The sequence below is a fragment of the Bombina bombina genome, unplaced genomic scaffold (assembly GCF_027579735.1).
Source record: "Bombina bombina isolate aBomBom1 unplaced genomic scaffold, aBomBom1.pri scaffold_435, whole genome shotgun sequence".
Taxonomy (NCBI): Eukaryota; Metazoa; Chordata; class Amphibia; order Anura; family Bombinatoridae; genus Bombina; species Bombina bombina.
The window spans coordinates 358,985-386,044 of NW_026512337.1; the positions used below are offsets into that span (position 1 = coordinate 358,985).

At 39.2% G+C, this 27,060-nt stretch overlaps 1 protein-coding gene across 1 annotated transcript in view; it reads left to right on the top strand.

Annotated features, from left to right (window-relative positions):
- The window catches only part of LOC128644242 (TYRO protein tyrosine kinase-binding protein), a 31,556-nt gene extending 18,381 nt beyond the window's left edge, over positions 1-13,175 (top strand). The window contains exons 4-5 of the mRNA XM_053696925.1: positions 11,358-11,398; positions 12,883-13,175. Of these exons, the coding sequence (XP_053552900.1) occupies positions 11,358-11,398; positions 12,883-12,939 (98 nt within the window). The 3' untranslated portion in view covers positions 12,940-13,175. The remainder of the gene's footprint in view (positions 1-11,357; positions 11,399-12,882) is intronic.
- Positions 13,176-27,060: the final 13,885 nt, after the last annotated feature.

Here is a 27,060-nt window from a genome sequence, read left to right on the forward strand (position 1 = left end):
AATAAAAAATTGGGTGTGAAGGAAAGACACATACATTGTAATACTATGTTAGCCACCCAATCCCCCCGTGCAAAATGTAAAAATTGTGTTGCAATTTGTGCTCCATGAAACAAGTGTCCAAATGAATAGATTTTCAGAATGTTTATTCTTTGTGTATTGATATGAAAATAACTTAACATGCTGAAAAATAATTAGGCCTAGATTTAGAGTTCGGCGGTAAAAGGGCTGTTAACGCTCCGCGGGTTTTTTTCTGGCCGCACCATAAATTTAACTCTGGTATCGAGAGTTCAAACAAATGCTGCGTTAGGCTCCAAAAAAGGAGCGTAGAGCATATTTACCGCAAATGCAACTCTCGATACCAGAGTTGCTTACGGACGCGGCCGGCCTCAAAAACGTGCTCGTGCACGATTCTCCCATAGGAAACAATGGGGCTGTTTGAGCTGAAAAAAAACCTAACACCTGCAAAAAAGCAGCGTTCAGCTCCTAACGCAGCCCCATTGTTTCCTATGGGGAAACACTTCCTACGTCTGCACCTAACACTCTAACATGTACCCCGAGTCTAAACACCCCTAACCTTACACTTATTAACCCCTAATCTGCCGCCCCCGCTATCGCTGACCCCTGCATTACACTTTTAACCCCTAATCTGCCGCTCCGTAAACCGCCGCCACCTACGTTATCCCTATGTACCCCTAATCTGCTGCCCTAACATCGCCGACCCCTATGTTATATTTATTAACCCCTAATCTGCCCCCCACAACGTCGCCGACACCTACCTACACTTATTAACCCCTAATCTGCCGAGCGGACCTGAGCGCTACTATAATAAAGTTATTAACCCCTAATCCGCCTCACTAACCCTATCATAAATAGTATTAACCCCTAATCTGCCCTCCCTAACATCGCCGACACCTACCTTCAATTATTAACCCCTAATCTGCCGACCGGAGCTCACCGCTATTCTAATAAATGTATTAACCCCTAAAGCTAAGTCTAACCCTAACACTAACACCCCCCTAACTTAAATATAATTTTTATCTAACGAAATAAATTAACTCTTATTAAATAAATGATTCCTATTTAAAGCTAAATACTTACCTGTAAAATAAACCCTAATATAGCTACAATATAAATTATAATTATATTATAGCTATTTTAGGATTAATATTTATTTTACAGGCAACTTTGTAATTATTTTAACCAGGTACAATAGCTATTAAATAGTTAAGAACTATTTAATAGTTACCTAGTTAAAATAATTACAAATTTACCTGTAAAATAAATCCTAACCTAAGATATAATTAAACCTAACACTACCCTATCAATAAAATAATTAAATAAACTACCTACAATTACCTACAATTAACCTAACACTACACTATCAATAAATTAATTAAACACAATTGCTACAAATAAATACAATTAAATAAACTATCTAAAGTACAAAAAATAAAAAAGAACTAAGTTACAGAAAATAAAAAAATATTTACAAACATAAGAAAAATATTACAACAATTTTAAACTAATTACACCTACTCTAAGCCCCCTAATAAAATAACAAAGACCCCCAAAATAAAAAATTCCCTACCCTATTCTAAAATACAAAAATTACAAGCTCTTTTACCTTACCAGCCCTGAACAGGGCCCTTTGCGGGGCATGCCCCAAGAATTGCAGCTCTTTTGCCTGTAAAAAAAAACATACAATACCCCCCCCCCCAACATTACAACCCCCCACCCACATACCCCTAATCTAACCCAAACCCCCTTAAATAAACCTAACACTAATCCCCTGAAGATCTTCCTACCTTGTCTTCACCATCCAGGTATCACCGATCCGTCCTGGCTCCAAGATCTTCATCCAACCCAAGCGGGGGTTGGCGATCCATAATCCGGTGCTCCAAAGTCTTCCTCCTATCCGGCAAGAAGAGGACATCCGGACCGGCAAACATCTTCTCCAAGCGGCATCTTCTATGTTCTTCCATCCGATGACGACCGGCTCCATCTTGAAGACCTCCAGCGCGGATCCATCCTCTTCTTCCGACGACTAGACGACGAATGACGGTTCCTTTAAGGGACGTCATCCAAGATGGCGTCCCTCGAATTCCGATTGGCTGATAGGATTCTATCAGCCAATCGGAATTAAGGTAGGAATTTTCTGATTGGCTGATGGAATCAGCCAATCAGAATCAAGTTCAATCCGATTGGCTGATCCAATCAGCCAATCAGATTGAGCTCGCATTCTATTGGCTGTTCCGATCAGCCAATAGAATGCGAGCTCAATCTGATTGGCTGATTGGATCAGCCAATCGGATTGAACTTGATTCTGATTGGCTGATTCCATCAGCCAATCAGAATATTCCTACCTTAATTCCGATTGGCTGATAGAATCCTATCAGCCAATCGGAACTCGAGGGACGCCATCTTGGATGACGTCCCTTAAAGGAACCGTCATTCGTCGTCTAGTCGTCGGAAGAAGAGGATGGATCCGCGCTGGAGGTCTTCAAGATGGAGCCGGTCGTCATCGGATGGAAGAACATAGAAGATGCCGCTTGGAGAAGATGTTTGCCGGTCCGGATGTCCTCTTCTTGCCGGATAGGAGGAAGACTTTGGAGCACCGGATTATGGATCGCCAACCCCCGCTTGGGTTGGATGAAGATCTTGGAGCCAGGACGGATCGGTGATACCTGGATGGTGAAGACAAGGTAGGAAGATCTTCAGGGGATTAGTGTTAGGTTTATTTAAGGGGGTTTGGGTTAGATTAGGGGTATGTGGGTGGTGGGTTGTAATGTTGGGGGGGGGGTATTGTATGTTTTTTTTTACAGGCAAAAGAGCTGCAATTCTTGGGGCATGCCCCGCAAAGGGCCCTGTTCAGGGCTGGTAAGGTAAAAGAGCTTGTAATTTTTGTATTTTAGAATAGGGTAGGGAATTTTTTATTTTGGGGGTCTTTGTTATTTTATTAGGGGGCTTAGAGTAGGTGTAATTAGTTTAAAATTGTTGTAATATTTTTCTTATGTTTGTAAATATTTTTTTATTTTCTGTAACTTAGTTCTTTTTTATTTTTTGTACTTTAGATAGTTTATTTAATTGTATTTATTTGTAGCAATTGTGTTTAATTAATTTATTGATAGTGTAGTGTTAGGTTAATTGTAGGTAATTGTAGGTAGTTTATTTAATTATTTTATTGATAGGGTAGTGTTAGGTTTAATTATATCTTAGGTTAGGATTTATTTTACAGGTAAATTTGTAATTATTTTAACTAGGTAACTATTAAATAGTTCTTAACAATTTAATAGCTATTGTACCTGGTTAAAATAATTACAAAGTTGCCTGTAAAATAAATATTAATCCTAAAATAGCTATAATATAATTATAATTTATATTGTAGCTATATTAGGATTTATTTTACAGGTAAGTATTTAGCTTTAAATAGGAATAATTTATTTAATAAGAGTTAATTTATTTCGTTAGATAAAAATTATATTTAACTTAGGGGGGTGTTAGTGTTAGGGTTAGACTTAGCTTTAGGGGTTAATACATTTATTAGAATAGCGGTGAGCTCCGGTCGTCAGATTAGGGGTTAATAATTGAAGGTAGGTGTCGGCGATGTTAGGGAGGGCAGATTAGGGGTTAATACTATTTATGATAGGGTTAGTGAGGCGGATTAGGGGTTAATAACTTTATTATAGTAGCGCTCAGGTCCGCTCGGCAGATTAGGGGTTAATAAGTGTAGGTAGGTGTCGGCGACGTTGTGGGGGGCAGATTAGGGGTTAATAAATATAACATAGGGGTCGGCGATGTTAGGGGCAGCAGATTAGGGGTACATAGGGATAACGTAGGTGGCGGCGATTTGCGGTCGGAAGATTAGGGGTTAATTATTTTAAGTAGCTTGCGGCGACGTTGTGGGGGGCAAGTTAGGGGTTAATAAATATAATATAGGGGTCGGCGGGGTTAGGGGCAGCAGATTAGGGGTACATAAGTATAACGTAGGTGGCGGTCGGCAGATTAGGGGTTAAAAATTTTAATCGAGTGGCGGCGATGTGGGGGGACCTCGGTTTAGGGGTACATAGGTAGTTTATGGGTGTTAGTGTACTTTAGGGTACAGTAGTTAAGAGCTTTATAAACCGGCGTTAGCCAGAAAGCTCTTAACTCCTGCTTTTTTCAGGCGGCTGGAATCTTGTCGTTAGAGCTCTAACGCTCACTGCAGAAACGACTCTAAATACCAGCGTTAGAAAGATCCCATTGAAAAGATAGGCTACGCAAATGGCGTAGGGGGATCTGCGGTATGGAAAAGTCGCGGCTGAAAAGTGAGCGTTAGACCCTTTAATCACTGACTCCAAATACCAGCGGGCGCCCAAAACCAGCGTTAGGAGCCTCTAACGCTGGTTTTGACGGCTACCGCCGAACTCTAAATCTAGGCCTTAGACTTTAAAATCCTGTGCAACCTATGAGCAGGGATAGGCAAGGTGTCCATACACGGTCACTGGTGTCCATACAGCCCTTGCAGTGTCTGCCACAACCTTAGTATATCTTTTCTTTCTGATTAAATAATAGGAATAAAAAAAATATGTAGTGTGAATAAAGTTAGTGGCTTGTCAAGAGACTGCTAGTGACACTGGCACATGGGTATAGCCAGAGGAGGGCTGGTTGTAGGGTCAGAGCTATCTGAATCAGTATAATAACACTCAGCACTATATAATGACACAGTAGTGACACTTGCTCGTGGGTATAGCCAGACAAGGGCTGGTTATAGGGACAGTGGTATCTGCATCAGTATAATAACACCCAGCACTATATAATGACACAGTAGTGACACTGGATCATGGGTATAGCCAGAGGAGGGCTGGTTATAGGGTCAGTGGTATCTGCATCAGTATAATAACACCTAGCACTGTATAATGACACAGTAGTGACACTGGCTCATGGGTATATCCTGAGGAGGGCTGGTTATAGGGTCAGTGGTATCTGCATCAGTATAATAACACCCAGCACTATATAATCACACAGTAGTGACACTGGTTCATGGGTATAGCCAGAGGAGGGCTGGTTATAGGATCAGTGGTATCTGCATCAGTATAATAACACCCAGCACTATATAATGACACAGTAGTGACACTGGCACATGGGTATAGCCAGAGGAGGGCTGGTTTATAGGGTCAGTGGTATCTGCATCAGTATAATAACAACAACAAGCACTATATAATGACACAGTAGTAACACTGGCTCATGGGTATAGCCAGAGGAGGGCTGATTATAGGATCAGTGGTATCTGCATCAGTATAATAACACCCAGCTCTATACAAAGACACAGTAGTGACACTGGCACATGGATATAGCCAGAGGAGGGCTGGTTATAGGATCAGTGGTATCTGCATCAGTATAATAACACCCAGCACTATATAATGACACAGTAGTGACACTGGCACATGAGTATAGCCAGAGCAGGGCTGGTTATAGAATCAGTGGTATCTGCATCAGTATAATAACAACAAGCACTATACAAAGACACAGTAGTGACACTGACACATAGGTATATCCAGACAAGGGATGGTTATAGGATCAGTGGTATCTGCATCTGTATAATAACACCCAGCACTATATAATGACACAGTAGTGAGACTGGCACATAGCCATACAAGGGATGGTTATAGGATCAGTGGTATCTGCATCTGTATAATAACACCCAGCACTATATAATGACACAGTAGTGAGACTGGCACATAGCCATACAAGGGATGGTTATAGGATCAGGGGTATCTACATCAGTATAATAACACCCAACCCTATATTATGACACAGTAGTGACACTGGCACATGAGAATAGCCAGACAAGGGATGGTTATAGGATCATTGGTATCTGCATCTGTATAATAACACCAAGCACTATATAATGATATAGTAGTCACACTGGTACATGGGTATAGCCAGAGGAGGGCTGGTTATAGGATCAGTGGTATCTGCATCTGTATAATAACACCAAGCACTAGATAATGACACAGTAGTGACACTGGCACATGGGTATAGCCAGAGGAGGGCTGGTTATAAGGTCAGTGGTATCTGCATCAATATAATAACACCCAGCCCTATATAATGACACAGTAGTGACACTGGCAGATGTGTATAGCCAGAGGAGGGCTGGTTATAGAACCAGAGGTATCTGCATCTGTATAATAACACCCAGCACTATACAAAGACACAATAGTGACACTGGAACATGGGTATAGCCAGAGGAGGGGTGGTTATAGGATCAGTGGCATCTGCATCTGTATAATAAAACCTAGCTCTATACAAAGACACAGTAGTGACACTGGCACATGGGTATAGCCAGAGGAGGGCTGGTTATAGGATCAGTGGTATCTGCATCAGTATTATAACACCAAGCACTATATACTGACACAGTAGTGACACTGGCACATGGGAATAGCCAGAGGAGGGCTGGTTATAGGATCAGTGGTATCTGCATCAGTATAATAACACCCAATGCTATATAATGACACAGTAGTGACTGGCACATGGGTATAGCAAGAGGAGGGCTGGTTATAGGATCAGTGGTATCTGCATCAGTATAATAACACCCAGCACTATATAATGACACAGTAGTGACACTGGCACATGGGTATAGCCAGAGGAGGGCTGGTTATAGAATCAGTGGTATCTGCATCAGTATAATAACACCCAGCATTATACAAAGACACAGTAGTGACACTGGCACATGGGTATAGCCAGAGGAGAGCTGGTTATATGATCAGTGGTATCTGCATCAGTATAATAACACCCAGCTCTATACAAAGACACAGTAGTGACACTGGCACATGGGTATAGCCAGAGGAGGGCTGGTTATAGAATCAGTGGTATCTGCATCAGTATAATAACACCCAGCGCTATATAATGACACAGTAGTGACACTGGCACATGGGTATAGCCAGAGGAGGGCTGGTTATAGGATCAGTGGTATCTGCATCAGTATAATAACACCCAGTGCTATATAATGACACAGTAGTGACTGGCACATGGGTATAGCCAGAGGATGGCTGGTTATAGGATCAGTGGTATCTGCATCAGTATAATAACACCCAGCACTATATAATGACACAGTAGTGACACTGGCTCATGGGTATAGCCAGAGGAGGGCTGGTTATATGACCAGTGGTATCTGCATCAGTATAATAACACCCAGCGCTATATAATGACACAGTAGTGACACTGGCACATGGGTATAGCCAGAGGAGGGCTGGTTATAGAATCAGTGGTATCTGCATCAGTATAATAACGCCCAGCGCTATATAATGACACAGTAGTGACACTGGCACATGGGTATAGTCAGACAAGGGCTGGTTATAGGGTCAGTGGTATCTGCATCAGTATAATAACAACCAGTACTATATAATGACACAGTAGTGACACTGGCACATGGGTATAGCCAGACAAGGGCTGGTTATAGAATCAGTGGTATCTGCATCAGTATAATAACGCCCAGCGCTATATAATGACACAGTAGTGACACTGGCACATGGGTATAGCCAGAGGAGGGCTGGTTATAGTATCAGTGGTATCTGCATTAGTATAATAACACCCAGCACTATACAAAGACACAGAAGTGACACTGGCACATGGGTATAGCCAGAGGAGGGCTGGTTATAGGATCAGTGGTATCTGCATCTGTATAATAACACCAAGCACTATACAAAGACACAGAAGTGACACTGGCACTGGGTATAGCCAGAGGAGGGCTGGTTATAGGATCAGTGGTATCTGCATCAGTATAATAACACCCAGCACTATATAATGACACAGTAGTGACACTGGCACATGGGTATAGCCAGAGGAGGGCTGGTTATAGAATCAGTGGTATCTGCATCAGTATAATAACGCCCAGCGCTATATAATGACACAGTAGTGACACTGGCACATGGGTATAGTCAGACAAGGGCTGGTTATAGGGTCAGTGGTATCTGCATCAGTATAATAACAACCAGTACTATATAATGACACAGTAGTGACACTGGCACATGGGTATAGCCAGACAAGGGCTGGTTATAGAATCAGTGGTATCTGCATCAGTATAATAACGCCCAGCGCTATATAATGACACAGTAGTGACACTGGCACATGGGTATAGCCAGAGGAGGGCTGGTTATAGTATCAGTGGTATCTGCATTAGTATAATAACACCCAGCACTATACAAAGACACAGAAGTGACACTGGCACATAGGTATAGCCAGAGGAGGGCTGGTTATAGGATCAGTGGTATCTGCATTAGTATAATAACACCCAGCACTATACAAAGACACAGAAGTGACACTGGCACATGGGTATAGCCAGAGTAGGGCTGGTTATAGTATCAGTGGTATCTGCATCAGTATAATAACACCAAGCACTATACAAAGACACAGAAGTGACACTGGCACTGGGTATAGCCAGAGGAGGGCTGGTTATAGAATCAGTGGTATCTGCATCAGTATAATAACACCCAGCACTATATAATGACACAGTAGTGACACTGGCGCATGGGTATAGCCAGAGGAGGGCTGGTTATAGGATCAGTGGTATCTGTATCAGTATAATAACACCCAGCACTATATAATGACACAGTAGTAACACTGGCTCATGGGTATAGCCAGAGGAGGGCTGGTTATAGGATCAGTGGTATCTGCATCAGTATAATAACACCCAGCACTATATAATGACACAGTAGTGACACTGGCACATGCGTATAGCCAGACAGGGGCTGGTTATAGAATCAGTGGTATCTGCATCAGTATAATAACACCTAGCACTATATAATGACACAGTAGTGACACTGGCACATGGGTATAGCCAGAGGTGGGCTGGTTATAGGATCAGTGGTATCTGCATCAGTATAATAACACCCAGCACTATATAATGACACAGTAGTTACACTGGCACATGGGTATAGCCAGAGGAGGGCTGGTTATAGGGTCAGTGGTATCTGCATCAGTATAATAACACCCAGCACTATATAATGACACAGTAGTGACACTGGCACATGCGTATAGCCAGAGGAGGGCTGGTTATAGGGTCAGTGGTATCTGCATCAGTATAATAACACCCAGCACTATATAATGACACAGTAGTGACACTGGCACATGCGTATAGCCAGAGGAGGGCTGGTTATAGGACCAGTGGTATCTGCATCAGTATAATAACACCCAGCACTATATAATGACACAGTAGTTACACTGGCACATGGGTATAGCCAGAGGAGGGCTGGTTATAGGGTCAGTGGTACCTACATCAGTATAATAACACCCAGCACTATATAATGACACAGTAGTGACACTGGCACATGGGTATAGCCAGAGGAGGGCTGGTTATAGGATCAGTGGTATCTGCATCAGTATAATAACACCCAGCACTATATAATGACACAGAAGTGACACTGGCACATGGGTATAGCCAGAGGAGGGCTGGTTATAGGATCAGTGTTATCTGCATCAGTATAATAACACCCAGCACTATATAATGACACAGTAGTGACACTGGCACATGGGTATAGCCAGAGGAGGGCTGGTTATAGGGTCAGTGGCATCTGTATCAGTATAATAACACCCAGCACTATATAATGACACAGAAGTGACACTGGCACATGGGTATAGCCAGAGGAGGGCTGGTTTTAGGATCAGTGGTATCTGCATCAGCATAATAACACCCAGTACTATAAAAAAAAAAAATTAATTTCAAATGTACCTTGGTGTCCTTCACTAAGGTCTGTACTAAGTACTTTGGAAAAGGTCCGCCACAGCCTTTGTCTGCGCCTATCCCTGCCTATGAGTGCATTTCTTTTTTAAAAATCTCCATGCACAAACAGGTTTTTCTTAAATGCTGCAACAGTCAGAAAGCATCTTTATAAGGAAAAGGACCAATGCTTTAAAACATTTGACAAAAATATCGATTGTTGGACACTTTTTGTCTAAAAATTACATATTTTGGGGGAAAAAATCTTCTTATCTTATATAATATTTGATGAATTAATGTTGCATCTGAAATTTAAACATTAACTTCTGTCCCATAGAATCATTTCAATATCAGACTAATGTTTGTCTTACCATCTCAAATGTCAAAATTCAAAGAAAATTGGAATGTTGTTTAAAATTGTATTCAAATTCTGAATTATGAAAGAAATATTTTGGGTTTCATGTCCCTTTAAAATATATAAATTAGTCAAATTTGAAATCAACATTGGTACATACAGTGGATATATTTGAAATTGGAGGTTTCTGAAATATTAACAATGTAAATATTAAACCTTTTCCATGTGTAATGTAACCTTCCAACAAACAAAAATCTAAAGAAAACAAACAGCTAATTATTAGGTACATTTTAAATAATTGCAATAAAAAAACAACCTGATTTCATAAGTCTTTCATGAGGGCTCTAGCTGTGTTCACAGTTAACCAATCACATTCTAGATCATTCCTATAGGTAAACAGCATACACCTGCCATCAAGTGATTCTGATTAAACCCAGATTAAGCTGTTGCTGTCTACCCATATTATATGTTACTTTTTTTCTTAGGATAGCCTTCTGCATGTCCCATCAAGTCTACACATAATAAGCAGCATATTTATCAAGCTCTGTACGGAGCTTGATGCCCCGTGTTTCCAGCGAGCCTGAACAGAAGTTATGAAGTAGCGGTCTAAAGACCACTGCTCCATAACCTGTCCGCCTGCTCTGAGGTGGTAGACAAAAATCGTCAGAAATCAACCAGATCGAATACGATCTGGATGATTGACACCCCCTGCTAGCGGTCGATTTTCCGCGAATCTGCAGGGGGCGGCATTGCACCAGCAGTTCACAAGAACTGATGGTGCAATGATAAATGCAGAGAGCGTATGCTGTCGGCATTTATCGATGTACAGTGGACATGGTCCGCAATATCGTATTATGTCCGCTCGCACAATAATAATTAGGCCCCTAAATGTTACTTTTGTCTTAGGATACCTTAATACATGTCCCAGGCATTTTTTAATTCCTTTACAGTCTTTAGGGTAGATTTAACAACAGTCTAGCGGACATCATGTCCGCTCAACCTCGCTAAATGCCGACAGCATCTGCTGTTGGCATTTAACATTGCTCAAGCATTTCTGGTGAAATGCTTGTGCGATGCTGCCCCCTACTCACTGGCAGCCAATCGGCCGCTAGCAGGGACCGACAATCATCCCGATTGTATCTTACGACTGCTGCTTCTTAACTTCTGTTTCAGGTGGACCTGAAGCGATGGGACTCAGATGTTTATTCCAAGAATCCACCACCATCCCATAGCTCTTCTAATCCAATGGAATAGTAATGATTATGTTTTCCAATTAGGGGTCTTTCTAATTTTGTATTTTTTTTTCAGAAACTAAAAAAGTCAATGACTTAAAGGAACCTACTTATGAAGTAAGTAACAAACTAGAACTCACCTCCCCCCATTACCAGAACCTTCAGAGACTGTGAGGCCCATGCTGTTTGAGGGAGACTTATGGGCAGGCCTGATAGTGCTCTGTGGGGGGTTTAAATGGTATGAGGCATGGTTGGGTGGACTTGGGGCAGGTCATGTGTGGAGTCTGGGTAGTCCATGGTTTGGCTTTAGAACAAGAAATATTTTCTTTGAAATTATACTGAAACTTGGTACCAAAGTCAAAGTTTATTTTTCTAATGCAAAATGAGTCTCCCAGGTTTGGAGAGTGGAATAACCAGATTTGTTCCTTGTGTGTGTCTGAAGTTCTCCCTCAGGTCTCATTGTATTCTTAACGCATTTTACCACAGTTTTTATAATCTCAATATCACACACTAAGTGTGTCTCAGAACATGCTTATATTCCCCCTGCAAGATCCCAGAGAGCTTTATTGCTTTCTATTGGAGGCAGGATTTCCTGGTTTTAACACAGGACCGTTGGAATGATAATTTCACTACATGCCAGTGGGCTCTACAGCATTGTACCCTAATTCTGAAGGGCAGATCAAACATGTTTCCATTCTATCATATCTGTGACTACAAATGGCTTTAGATAAAGGTTATAGATATTAAAGGGACAGTCAACACCAGAATTTTTGTTGTTTAAAAATATAGATAATCCATTTATTAACTATTCCCCAGTTTTGCATAACCAACACTTTTATATTAATATAATGTTTACCTCTGTGATTACCTTGTATGTAAGCCTCTGCAACCTGCCCCCTTATTTCAGTTCTTTTGACACACTTGCATTTTAGCCAATCAGTGCTTACTCCTAGGTAGCTTCACGTGCATGAGCTCAATGTTATCTATATGGCACACATGAACTAAAGCCCTCTAGTGGTGAAAAACTGCCAACATGTTTTCACATAAGAAGCGGCCTTCAAGGTCTAAGAAATTAGCATACGAGCCTACCTAGGTTTAGCTTTCAACTAAGAATACCAAGAGAACAAATCAAAATTGGTGATAAAAGTAAATTGGACTTGACTGTCCCTTTAACTGTTTGTATACTATTTAAATGTATTCACACACACACACATGTATATTATATTTATTGAAACAAAATACTGAATGGTTCACAATGTCTAAGTCAAATAGACTGACCCAGTGAATGCTAAAACATATATAAATAATAAAATATAGCTTTGATAATTTTCCACAATTCATATCAATAAATATTTTGACCAAAACATTTACCCTGAGTGCAGATTCATTTGCAACAGAATACATTACAAGTTTTCTGAAAAGTTATTTTTATGAGTGTGTCAACTTTTACATATATTATTTTATTATTATTTTATTATGTAAGTGAAAATGAAACTTTCATTATTCAGATAGAGAGCAAAATATTGACTTTAAATGTCCCTTTAAAAGTCTATTCTAAAAATACTAATTATATAGCTGATCCGTATTGTTTTCTTCCTCAGGAGCTCCAAGGACAAAGAACAGAGGTATACAATGACCTAAGTCGACCATACAACTGAATTGCTCTACAACCGAAGCAAAATTAGAGATCTCTAATTAAGTATCAGAATATTTTATATTTTCTCCTATAGATTGTGAGAAAAATAATACTAGAAGTAAAAACATGAGACAATAAAGAATAGGAGATAACATACAAATGCTAATTATTACATTGAAAGCTTCACTTAACCTATCTTGTTTTTATGTATTCTTGCATTGGTTTAACTATTTTGACTGATAAATTCACTCATTTGTATGTATTAGACTTTTATTTTATTTTCTGGTCTTAAATTATATTTTACTGATCACAGTAACAGATAAGGAAATAATGCACTAAAGCAGCAGGAAATACTAGTAAGTTACTAAGTAGTAAAAGCTAATTTCCACAAAAACAGAACTTGTAAGATATATATATATATATATATATATATATATATATATATATATATATATATATATATATATATATGTAATGGTGAAAAAATGGGACCTCATTAGCTACCACTGCATATAATTAAGAATTTTTAAAAAATCTTAAATTGCGTGAGAATTTTTGTCATCGATTTGCATATAGCTATCTGATGGTGAGTTAGGCTTGGTAATTTTATTTGCTAGCCTGGAGAATACTGCTAGAATTTAAGATTTTTCTAAATATTTTTTAATTTAACCGATTAGCTAAATATAGTCTTCACGTTCATGTTACTTTAATGCATATATTTCACCCTGTTTTATTTACTTTTTTTTTCAAGTTCAGAATGTTTGTTTTAAATATCTATAAAAATTTTCTTACTTGAGACAGATTGATTAATATTAGAAATGCATTTAAAAAAAAGTTGTGATCAATTTATTAATGCTTATAGTTACCACTGTTTTACTTTTTTCAAGTGCAACAACTTTGTTTTAAATATCTATTACATTTTTATCACATTTTATCAGCCAGATAGATTAATATTAGAAAACTATTTTTTAAAAAATGAAAAATTATTTTCATATAGAGGAAAATAATTTAGTTATAAGTTGTGATCAATAGGTAACCTGAGAATTGTTTTTGTCTCTGCATTTTTAAAGTTAAAGGGTTACATGGACATTAAATTCTAAATAAATGCTGGGTGGAATGATGTATTTAAAGGAGATTCACCGGAGAATAATATGGAGATTTTATGTTTTAATTATATTAGTTGTTTGAATATTGAAAAATAAATGTAATGTTTTAGTGTCCATAAAGTTTTTGACACCGTAACCTAGGTTTCTTTTATATAATGTTCTCTGAAGCTAATCAGGAACAGCTGGAACAACTGCACTTTCAGTTCCAAAAGGGAATCGGAAATCCCACAATTTTCAGAATTAAATTACAGGAAAAGGGGACAAAATAAATGTGAAAATAAATCACAAATATTTTTTTTACAACACATAAATACAATTTTATATTACAATTTCAAAGGGTTTGATTTCCCTTTAATGGGACAGTTTACCCCAAAACATTATCTCCTTTAATTTGTTCCTAATGATCCATTTTACCTGCTGGCGAGTATTAAATTGTTTTAAAGTAGATCCTTAGCCTTTACATTGGTATTTGAAATAGCTGATTTAGCCTATAGTGTCCCTACCTATAATTTGGGTGACCATATTGCCGCTTTAAAAAGGGACACATATGAAAAATACATATGTCAGGGCTATTTTCAGGGCTTTTTAAATAAATGTTTTGTATAAGAACCCTGTCATATGTATTTTTCATATGTGTCCCTTCTTAAAGCGGCAATATGGTCAGCCTACCTATAATGCAAGTTTATATACCTAGGTATAGGCTATTAATTAACTATGTAAACACAGCGGGCAGAATATATTATACTCACAGTGGGAGGTGGAAGAGATAATGCTCTAAAATGTTCATTTTTTCTTTCATGATTCAGATAAAGCATGCAATTTTAAGCAACTTTCTAATTTACTCCTATTATCAATTTTTCTTTATTCTCTTGCTAACTTTATTTGAAAAGAAGGCATCTAAGCTTTTTTTTTGGTTCAGCCTCTAGACAGCAAGTTTTTATTGGTGGATGAATTTATCCACCAATCAGCAAGGACAACCCAGGTTGTTCACCAAAAATGGCATCTAAACTTACATTCTTGCATTTCAAATAAAGATACCAAGAGAATGAAGAAAATTTGATAATAGGAGTAAATTAGAAAGTTGCTTAAAATGTCATGCTCTATCTGAATCACGAAAGAAAAAATTTTGGTTCAGTGTCCCTTTAAATATGTTTTTGTGTGTTACTTTGTATTAGCTTGGCTGTGTGATAAAGGGATCTGTAAACCCTGAAGAGTTGATGATGGTTGCGATATAGCAGTGAAAATAATTGTACTGTTTGGATTAAAAAGAGAGGACATGATTTCATGGAGGGTTGTATCCTTTAGCAGAAATGTAAATATCTATAAATAAACACACTGAAAGCCTTTGGTTTTTTTTTAATGGAGAGTAAATGGTGTAATATATTACTGTATTAAAAAATAAACTTATTAAAAGTCCTCTAGTATGGATTTGGGAGAGTATGTTCCACTGAAAAATGATGCACAAGCAGTGGCGTCACTAGGGTTGGTGTCACCCGGTGCGGTAAGTTATGGTGTCACCCCCCCCCCCCCCCAGAAAGCAGACACACACAAAAACACAGGCAAACACTCATACAAACACTCAGACACACTTAAAAACATACTGAGATGCACACACAAACACTCGGAAACACACTCAGACACACACACAAAAACACACAAAAAACACTGAGACACACACACAAAAAAACTCAGACACACACTTACAAAATATGTAAACTGCACTGCATTAATTATAAAGCGCATGCCTAGAGCTGCTCCCTGGCTCAGCAGATCATCAAATGAAAGATAAACAGAGCACTCTAAAAATAAATCACTGAAGAAAAGGTTTAGGCGCGCAAACTATTAAAATTCTGCTCTCTGACTCTGTTCCAAGTCTGTCAGTGCACAGCCCTGGGCCGCGTGCCTACCGCTTCTTATGGCCAATCACCTCTGCACTCTGCCCACCCCCAGACCCCTGCCCGCCCTCCTACCTGTTCAGTGTGCACTTAGTGTACCGTAACCGTACCGGTCTGGTGGGCATCATACGTGGCTCCTTCACTTTAAAGACAGTGTCAAACAGTCATGCGGTCAGGTGCCAGGCATCCCCTCATGATTTGCCAGTTCCCGTTTAGAGAGACAGCACAGCAGTGAGTGACTCCACTGCTCCACATGTCACTGAGCAGTGAGCACAGATAGGCAGGCAGGTTTAGGCTAGCAGCGCAACTTTGCAAGCCCCACGGCATGCCCACAACATTCATAGCGAAATTGGGCAGGGGAGAAGCAAAGTACAAACAAGCAAAAGCAGCCGGGAAAACTATTTGTTGAAATTGCAGCACTGGCTCAAGAGGCAAAAAAATTGTGTGTCTACAACTTCCCCAGTCCCACCAATGTTCACAAATGCCAGCCCCTCTAATAAAAAAAATCTATGCATCTCAACATTGTATTTCTTTGAATTTCAATAAAATAAAAAATAAAAAATATATATATTTTTTTTTTTTTTTTTGGTGTCACCCCCTGGAGGGTGTCACCCGGGTGCGGCCCGCCACCCCCGCCCCCCCTTAGTGACGCCACTGTGCACAAGACAGGCAACAGATACAGTTGTATGCATGTTGTAAATAGTTTGTGAATAATGCACTTTTTATGCTAGTTACATTGGAGAATAAACATATTTATACACATTTTCCAGCATTGTGTTTTCTTTAAAGTATTTATTTGTTTTTATTTGTTTTTTTCCTTTAATGTAACACATTTGGTGACCATGGTGTTTGTCTTGCAGATGAATGGCACTAATAATTATTGTTGGATACAAATGTAATAATTTACAAATGTGTGAAGCTATATTTTTTATGTTCTTATACTTTTATTAAACCAAAAAACATTTTTTAGGAATTGTTTAAAAAACGTTACCATTGAAGAAAGTGTACAATCAGCTGAAATGTGTACTCAAATCAGGACAAAATGGGACCTTAAAAGATCAAGGATGTTGAATTTCAAAACTCCAGATTTCCGAAAAAAGTATTTTTTGTAGACCACTTGTTCTATGCCGATTGGTTTTATAAAACAACAAATTTGAAATTTGATGTGGGCTAAAATGGGATGTATAAATAGATTCACTTTCAATTTGAAAACTTTAAAGACATATAGCCATGAATCAATTTTCACAGGAATTGTGATGGTTTGGAAAGGGAGCTTTAGTAGTTAGCAGATTTAATGGTCACAGATTCTACCCCCCCCCCCCCCACACACACACACAGGATTTAGAAAGCATAGGATTTTGATAGTGTATACTGGATATGGGAACTATAGTTTCTAATAAATCAGCAGATTTGATGAATCTATACAGTTGTACTATACGGCTTCCTGTACTGACCACATAGTGGAAGAATTTAGGAAACTAGCCTGGTGTTTTGTAAAATTATTCACCACAAAAAAATAAGTATTAAACAGATTAAAAAAAATTGACTATTCAACATCTGTCATTGGAAATCACCTTTGAAGAATGTTTTTGATAATATTAAGATTTACCCAAGATTTTCCTTTGTTTGAATGACTGTTTCTAAGATGCATAACTTTGCTAGATCAAGAGTCATGTACAACATTCTGAATTTGAAAAATACAGAAGTCTCATAAATTTACCCCTTTAGATGTTGCTCACATTTCAGCACTGTTAGAAGTTATTTTTGGGGCCAGTTGATCTAAAGGTCTCTGGGTAGATGAGATTATTTAACAATATTCACCAGAACTTCTATTTCCCTGGTGGAATGATCTGAAGCTACTTTTTACCCTGAAAACAGGGTGTCTCGCTAAGGGGCATATACAACAGGGTGTCTCGCTAAGGGGCGTATACAACAGGGTGTCTCGCTAAGGGGCATATACAACAGGGTGTCTCGCTAAGGGGCATATACAACAGGGTGTCTCGCTAAGGGGCGTATACAACAGGGTGTCTCGCTAAGGGGCATATACAACAGGGTGTCTCGCTAAGGGGCGTATACAACAGGGTGTCTCGCTAAGGGGCATATACAACAGGGTGTCTCGCTAAGGGGCATATACAACAGGGTGTCTCGCTAAGGGGCGTATACAACAGGGTGTCTCGCTAAGGGGCATATACAACAGGGTGTCTCGCTAAGGGGCATATACAACAGGGTGTCTCGCTAAGGGGCATATACAACAGGGTGTCTCACTAAGGGGCATATACAACAGGGTGTCTCGCTAAGGGGCATATACAACAGGGTGTCTCACTAAGGGGCATATACAACAGGGTGTCTCGCTAAGGGGCGTATACAACAGGGTGTCTCGCTAAGGGGCGTATAAAACAGGGTGTCTCACTAAGGGGCATAAAACAGGGTGTCTCGCTAAGGGGCGTATACAACAGGGTGTCTAGCTAAGGGGCGTATACAACAGGGTGTCTCGCTAAGGGGCGTATAAAACAGGGTGTCTCACTAAGGGTCATATAGAACAGGGTGTCTCGCTAAGGGGCGTATAAAACAGGGTGTCTCACTAAGGGGCATATACAACAGGGTGTCTCGCTAAGGGGCGTATACAACAGGGTGTCTCGCTAAGGGGGTATACAACAGGGTGTCTTGCTAAGGGGTGTATAAAACAGGGTGTCTCGCTAAGGGGCGTATACAACAGGGTGTCTCGCTAAGGGGCGTATACAACAGGGTGTCTCACTAAGGGGCGTATACAACAGGGTGTCTAAGGGGCGTATACAACAGGGTGTCTCGCTAAGGGGCGTATACAACAGGGTGTCTCGCTAAGGGGCGTATACAACAGGGTGTCTCGCTAAGGGGCGTATACAACAGGGTGTCTCACTAAGGGGCGTATACAACAGGGTGTCTTGCTAAGGGGCGTATACTGCATTTTCATATAGGAAGGAGATGCATACATTACAAAGGTTCACAATGAAAATCCTAAATTAAAAAGCTTACAAAACAAATAATTGTACCATTCACACAAAAATACAAAGGAAAACAAATGTATTGTTAAGGGGCATCAAAAATCATAACAACATTGTTCACCAAAAATCGTATTTTATCACAAATGTAAAGTTTGTATGTGAATTACACAATCAAATTTTAAATACACTGGATGTGCAAAAAACACATAGAAATTCATAATTTTAAATACATATTACAAAGCACAATTGCTAATTGCCACTTGTAATGGCTGGTTAATTATTGTGCTCCTGCAAATTTGACGGTTTGCTGGAGCGCATTAGTTTAGTGCCCCACTTGTAATCTAGCCCTATGTGTCTGTAGCTGTGTCTAAAGCAATGCTATACAAGCAACCAATAGAGGGAGCTTTAGAGTGCAGTAGTCACTCTATTTTATAACTCTATGTTAAATTAAAGGAATAGTCTAGTCAAAATTAAACGTTCATGATTCAGATAGAGCAGCAATTTTAAACAACTTTCTAATTTTCTCCTATTATCAATTTTTTTCATTCTCTTGGTATCTTTATTTGAATGTAAGCTTAGGAGCCAGACCATTTTTGGTTCAGCACCTTGGTAGAGCTTGTTGATTAGTGGCTACATTTCAACACCAATCAGAAAGCGCTACCCAGGTGCTGTAACAAAAATGGGCCAGATCCTATGCTTACATTCCTGATTTTTCAAATAAAGATACCAAGAGAATGAAGAAAAATTGATAATAGGAGTTAATGAGAAAATTAAAACACTGCTCCTCAGTTGCCCATTTTGCTCCCAGTCTATGATGCATCATATCCCAAACTGCTAGCCCTGGGTAGAGGTGTATTGTATCTAAACAAACTTGAAATAATACTTTTTTAAAAACGAAGCCATAAATCTGATAATGAAAAAGTGCAAACTGATTGAGAACTATGAGGCCCATTTATCAAGCTCTGTATGGAGCTTGAAGCCCCGTGTTTCTGGCGAGCCTTCAGGCTCGCCAGAAACACAAGTTATGAAGCAGCGGTCTAAACTTTAGACCGCTGCTCCATAACCTGTCCGCCTGCTCTGAGGTGGCGGTCCGGCGGACAGACATCGCCGAAAATCAACCTGATCCAATACGATCAGGTTGATTGACACCCCCTGCTGGCGGCCGATTGGCTGCAAATCTGCAGGAGGCGGCGATGCACCAGCAGTTCACAAGAACTGCTGATGCAATGATAAATACCAACAGCGTATGCTGTCTGCATTTATCGATGTGTGGCGGACATGATCCGCAATATCGGATCATGTCCGCTCGCACATTAATAAATAGGCCCCTATATGTCTAAAATACACTCACAGCGTACTGAAAAAGACCAGGGGCAGATAAGAGGCTTATTCTCTATTAGGAAGAAGTAGGAGGTCGATAAAATATAGTGCCAAACTGCATTAGCCCATGGTCCTTATATTGGAAAAGCCTTGTTTTGTTGTATTTGATGATATCACTTCATATTATGTTTACAACTATTTGGTGCCATTTATAGAATTATTTGTGTTTACAAGTCTTTAAAAAAAAAAGTTATAGAGATGCTGGAAAAGTCCAGTGGGAATCCCCATTACTTCAACTTATCTTTTGTTTATGGAAAACACAGTTTGCTATGTGAACCACCCACTGTGGGTCTGTACCCCTATTTTTAACATTGGTGCCTGAATTTCTTTTTGTTTCTTGCACATATCGCAAAGGCATCTAAGAGCATCAAAAGCAACCTTCAGAAACAGCAAGAGGAAGTTGGAAAGTGGCAAAGTCTAAAAATATTCTGTACAGAAAATATTTCCAAATAAACCCTCATAAACTGCTGATACTGAAAGAATTACTGCCTTTTTTGTGCCATTACAGTGACAGTGGGCTACGGAGATAATATTTCCATCAGCAGGGACCTGCACAATAATGTACATTTTGAAGAACACTTTTTTTTTTTTGTCTGCAGCACCTTATTATGAATACAAAATCCAGATTTAAATAAATACAACAGTAAAATGTTGGATTACAATAGCATATCAATAGAATGGGGTTAAATACAAAATTCCTACACTAAAAGGTGCAGTGTACTCAAACAAGCAGCAGATGAGAGATTGTTGTATTTAAATCTGATGTAGGAACACCGTTTAAACAGTACTGGTGTCTCTCTCTCTCCCATCCCACACTTGGAGGCTGTTTTCTTCTGATGACTTTTGTTTAAATATTTTTTCTTTAGCTATTGCTGCAGTATTGAAATGTTTAATTTAGGTGGAGGTTTCAACAAGCAAAAGCATTAAAAAAACATGAAAGTCAAAAATATGACTCAGACAGAGCATGACAAGAATTTTTTTTTCCAATTAATTTCATTATCATATAGTGCAGTCTTTTTATATGCACACTTTCTGATTCACCAGATTCACTGAGCATGTGCAAGAGTTTACAGTATATATATATATATATATATATATATATATATATATATATACAGGGAGTGCAGAATTATTAGGCAAATGAGTATTTTGACCACATCATCCTCTTTATGCATGTTGTCTTACTCCAAGCTGTATAGGCTCGAAAGCCTACTACCAATTAAGCATATTAGGTGATGTGCATCTCTGTAATGAGAAGGGGTGTGGTCTAATGACATCAACACCCTATATCAGGTGTGCATAATTATTAGGCAACTTCCTTTCCTTTGGCAAAATGGGTCAAAAGAAGGACTTGACAGGCTCAGAAAAGTCAAAAATAGTGAGATATCTTGCAGAGGGATGCAGCACTCTTAAAATTGCAAAGCTTCTGAAACGTGATCATCGAACAATCAAGCGTTTCATTCAAAATAGTCAACAGGGTCGCAAGAAGCGTGTGGAAAAACCAAGGAGCAAAATAACTGCCCATGAACTGAGAAAAGTCAAGCGTGCAGCTGCCAAGATGCCACTTGCCACCAGTTTGGCCATATTTCAGAGCTGCAACATCACTGGAGTGCCCAAAAGCACAAGGTGTGCAATACTCAGAGACATGGCCAAGGTAAGAAAGGCTGAAAGACGACCACCACTGAACAAGACACACAAGCTGAAACATCAAGACTGGGCCAAGAAATATCTCAAGACTGATTTTTCTAAGGTTTTATGGACTGATGAAATGAGAGTGAGTCTTGATGGGCCAGATGGATGGGCCCGTGGCTGGATTGGTAAAGGGCAGAGAGCTCCAGTCCGACTCAGACGCCAGCAAGGTGGAGGCGGAGTACTGGTTTGGGCTGGTATCATCAAAGATGAGCTTGTGGGGCCTTTTCGGGTTGAGGATGTAGTCAAGCTCAACTCCCAGTCCTACTGCCAGTTTCTGGAAGACACCTTCTTCAAGCAGTGGTACAGGAAGAAGTCTGCATCCTTCAAGAAAAACATGATTTTCATGCAGGACAATGCTCCATCACACGCGTCCAAGTACTCCACAGCGTGGCTGGCAAGAAAGGGTATAAAAGAAGAAAATCTAATGACATGGCCTCCTTGTTCACCTGATCTGAACCCCATTGAGAACCTGTGGTCCATCATCAAATGTGAGATTTACAAGGAGGGAAAACAGTACACCTCTCTGAACAGTGTCTGGGAGGCTGTGGTTGCTGCTGCACGCAATGTTGATGGTGAACAGATCAAAACACTGACAGAATCCATGGATGGCAGGCTTTTGAGTGTCCTTGCAAAGAAAGGTGGCTATATTGGTCACTGATTTGTTTTTGTTTTGTTTTTGAATGTCAGAAATGTATATTTGTGAATGTTGAGATGTTATATTGGTTTCACTGGTAAAAATAAATAATTGAAATGGGTATATATTTGTTTTTTGTTAAGTTGCCTAATAATTATGCACAGTAATAGTCACCTGCACACACAGATATCCCCCTAAAATAGCTATAACTAAAAACAAACTAAAAACTACTTCCAAAAATATTCAGCTTTGATATTAATGAGTTTTTTGGGTTCATTGAGAACATGGTTGTTGTTCAATAATAAAATTAATCCTCAAAAATACAACTTGCCTAATAATTCTGCACTCCCTGTATATATATATATATATATATATATATATATATATACTGTATATATATATATATATACACAGTATCCCACAAAAGTGAGTACACCCCTCACATTTTTGTAAATATATTATTATATCTTTTCATGTGATAACACTGAAGAAATTTGGTGTTATCGCTATCACACTCTCATACTGGTCACAAAAGTGAGTACACCCCTCACATTTTTGTAAATATATTATTATATCTTTTCATGTGATAACACTGAAGAAATTTGGTGTTATCGCTATCACACTCTCATACTGGTCACAAAAGTGAGTACACCCCTCACATTTTTGTAAATATATTATTATATCTTTTCATGTGATAACACTGAAGAAATTTGGTGTTATCGCTATCACACTCTCATACTGGTCACTGGAAGTTCAATATGGCACCTCATGGCAAAGAACTCTCTGATGATCTGAAAAAAAGAATTGCTGCTCTACATAAAGATCTATTAAAGAAAAAATTCCCTAGTAACCCCTAGGGGAGGTGGGGTAAAATATGAATTAACCTCAACTCCCCTTATATAATCCTATGTATTATAAGGAGGTAGTGCCTAATGCCTTGACAAATAATAGTAAATGTTAAGAGAAAAGAAGCATTTTGGGCACACTTGAAAAGGGTAATTATGGTCAGTAGTAGTGGGTGGAGTGTGGATGTTTTAAAACTTAAAGGGAAGGCCTACACCAGAATTTTTATTGTTTTAAAAGATAGATAATGCCTTTATTGCCCATTCCCTAGTTTTGCAAAACCAAGACAGTTATATTAATATACTTTTTACCTCTGTGATTAGCTTATATCTAAGCCTCTACAGACTGCCCCCTTATTTCAGTTCTTTTGACAGACTTGCATTTTAGCCAATAAGTGCTTACTCCTAGTTAACTCCACGTGCGTGAGTACAGTGTTATCTATATGACTCACATGAACTAACACCCTCTAGTGTTGAAAAACTGTCAAAATGCATTCAGCTTAGAGGCGGCCTTCAATGTCTAAGAAATTAGCATATGAACCTCCTAGGTTTATTTTTTAACTAAGAATACCAAGAGAACAAAGCAAAATTGGTGATAAAAGTAAATTGGAAAGTTGTTTAAAATGACATGCCCTATCTGAATAATTAAAGTTTATTTTGGACTAGACTGTCCCTTTAACGTTTAATACATATAAATAAAATATAGTGGATGATGTGTGGACAATGCCACACATAAGTAAAACATACTTTAAAAGCACACAGAATGTGATAATAACACTGCTCCTCCAATGTGACCTTTCTGAGTAAGTATGGTATATGGAGCAAGTTACCCTACTACAATGTGAAAAAATATATATACCATAAACGGGAGAGCCCTTAGGATCCCTTAGGATCAGCCCTTTGTAACAAGTAACAAGCCTAAAGCAACAAAGTAACAAGGGAGGTATGCTCCATTATTGCCAGTGAGGCCAACATTTTATTATAAATATTAGTCAGACCTATATAAGAAATATATAAATGTTAACCGTATTATACTATATGGTTTAGAGAACTGAGTCTTAAAACAAAAACAAATAGCTGCTAGAACAGGAGTGCAGGGGTTAAATACGGTCCGCAGGCCCCCACAGTCTATCCTATCCCAACCAGCAAATAACCTAAGAGCTGTTCTACTAAAAAATATGCCAATTAAGGCCAACAATTAAACTTTCATGGAGGAATGAGGAAGCAGTGCGAACTCCTGACGCGCGTTTCGTATCTGCTTTGTCAAAGGCCCCCAACACTCCACAGAGCATCCTATTTAAAGGGCCGTTAGCCAATCTACGGATACGTAGCAATGATGACTTGAAACCCTTAGCCAATCATATCAATGCTAAGATATTGATGTTACAATACTACGTCACAGAGAGTATGTTTACCTTAGCCAATAAGGAACAGGGGATATCAGACACGCCTTCCAGCATCATCATAGATATTTCACATTCCGAGAGTGTGGTTCCAGATTTGGCATTTAACAGCCATCTCTTGTTAAAAAATTATCAAGAGCCATAAAATACATACGATGCTGTAGATACAGATGTTAATTAAACCAGAAGTGGTGTCCTAAATAGAGTTAAGCAATGTCACAATTTTTTATATAAAAATACGATCTCAGATTGATGACTGTGATAGGTAGATGATACTAGTGTTGACGTGACCAGCAATCATTTATAATAAAGAGAACTTAATCATTTATAATAAAGACACACCAAATATTAACAACATGTATATGCATATTGCATAGGTGTAAGAAATAGTATTATACCATTGTGCAGTATGTCAGAATGTACAGAAAAAGGGGTACAGAAATACTTATACCATTACTAACATTGGAGGAAACTATCCAATATTATCTGTAGTCCATTAGAGTTAAAATGTCCTGATAAGAGATCAGTTTGCTTGATTCTGATGATAAGTACATAAATACGTAGATAATATCAATTAAACTTGCTAAAGAAGCTGCGGGTAACGGTGATGGACTGGCCAAGCATGTCTCCAGACCTAAACCCTATTGAGCATCTGTGGGGCATCCTCAAATGAAAGGTGGAATAGCGCAAGGTCTCTAACATCCACCAGCTCCGTGATATCGTCATGGAGGAGTGGAAGAGGACTTCAGTGACAACCTGTGAAGCTCTGGTGAACTCCATGCCCAAGAGGGTTAAGGCAGTGCTGGAAAATAATGGTGTCCACACAAAATATTGACGCTTTGGGCCCAATTTGGACATTTCCACTTAGGGGTGTACTCACTTTTGTTGCCAACGGTCAACACAGTAGATTTGCATAATCAGGAAATGCAAGATAACAAGACAATGCAATAGCACTTAGTCTGAACTTTAAATGAGTAGTAGATTTTTCTGACAATTTTAAAAGTTATGTCTATTTCCACTACCCCTGTGCCATGTGACAGCCATCAGCCAATCACAAATGCATACACGTACCATGTGACAGCCATCAGCCAATCACAAATGCATACACGCTTATTCTGTGAATTCTAGCACATGCTCAGTAGGAACTGGTGACTCAAAAAGTTTAAATATAAAAAGACTGTGCCCATTTTGTTAATGGAAGTAAAATGGAAAGTTGTTTAAAATTGCATGCTCTATGTGAATAATGAAAGTTTAATTTTGACTTGAGTGCCCCTTTAATGGCTGTGTGTTGAGTTATGTTGAGGGGACAGCCAGCCCCCGGACACGAAGGAACGTAGGGGGAGGGGGATTTTGACCCATGGGAGGAGTTAGTCCCATATTTGCTGGAGTGGGATGGGTCACAGGAGAAGGCATATAAGGAAGTGGTAAGACGGCCATCTTCAGAAAATAATTTCATGGCAGCAAGAAGTTTTTTTTTTATCTGCCATGATGCTGAACCTGCCCTGCAGCTGAGCTAGTAAGGTAATGGCTTATTCCTTCTAAGTGTGAAGGCAAAGCCTCATTAGGGGTTAACCCCCCCTCCTGTACATATATTGGAGCCTTATTAGAAATCTATTCATTGTGTGATTTAGTTGTCAGTGGATGTGGGGCATGGTTGTGTTAGGCAGGGAAGATGGTAGTTCCTTTACTTAGGAGAGGATAGTATAACGGTCTGGGTTTTTCCCCTCACAGGTGGGAGGGTTAATGTAACTTCAGCCGTTTTTTCTGATTGCATTCCTGACAAAGGGGGTATTCTATTCAGCTTTGCTTTTCCCTGCACCACTGTGGCGGTATGATAATTAAATTCTCTCTAACATGTAGACTGTTTGCCGATCACACTGTTTGTATATGCGATCCCTCAGACAAAAAGGGTTTATTTGTTGCCCCCCCCCCCTTATTTTAATTGCGAGTTGAGGAGACTAGTAGCGGATAGTTCCTGTTTTCAAACTTATGTTTTGGGAACTATTATTTTGTATTATTTTGTATGGGTCTGTCTGAGGATCTGCAGCGTCTGTCTTGGCTGCGTTGAGGGACTTGAGTAAGCTGACTGCGGGCGGTAAGGTTTTTTTTAGTGTGCAGTCTCTTATAGGTTTCTGTTTTCACCGGGTCCCCACGTGGTTAGGCAGTCCGGGCATGATTAATTTTGGGGCTGAGACATGAATGACCCATTC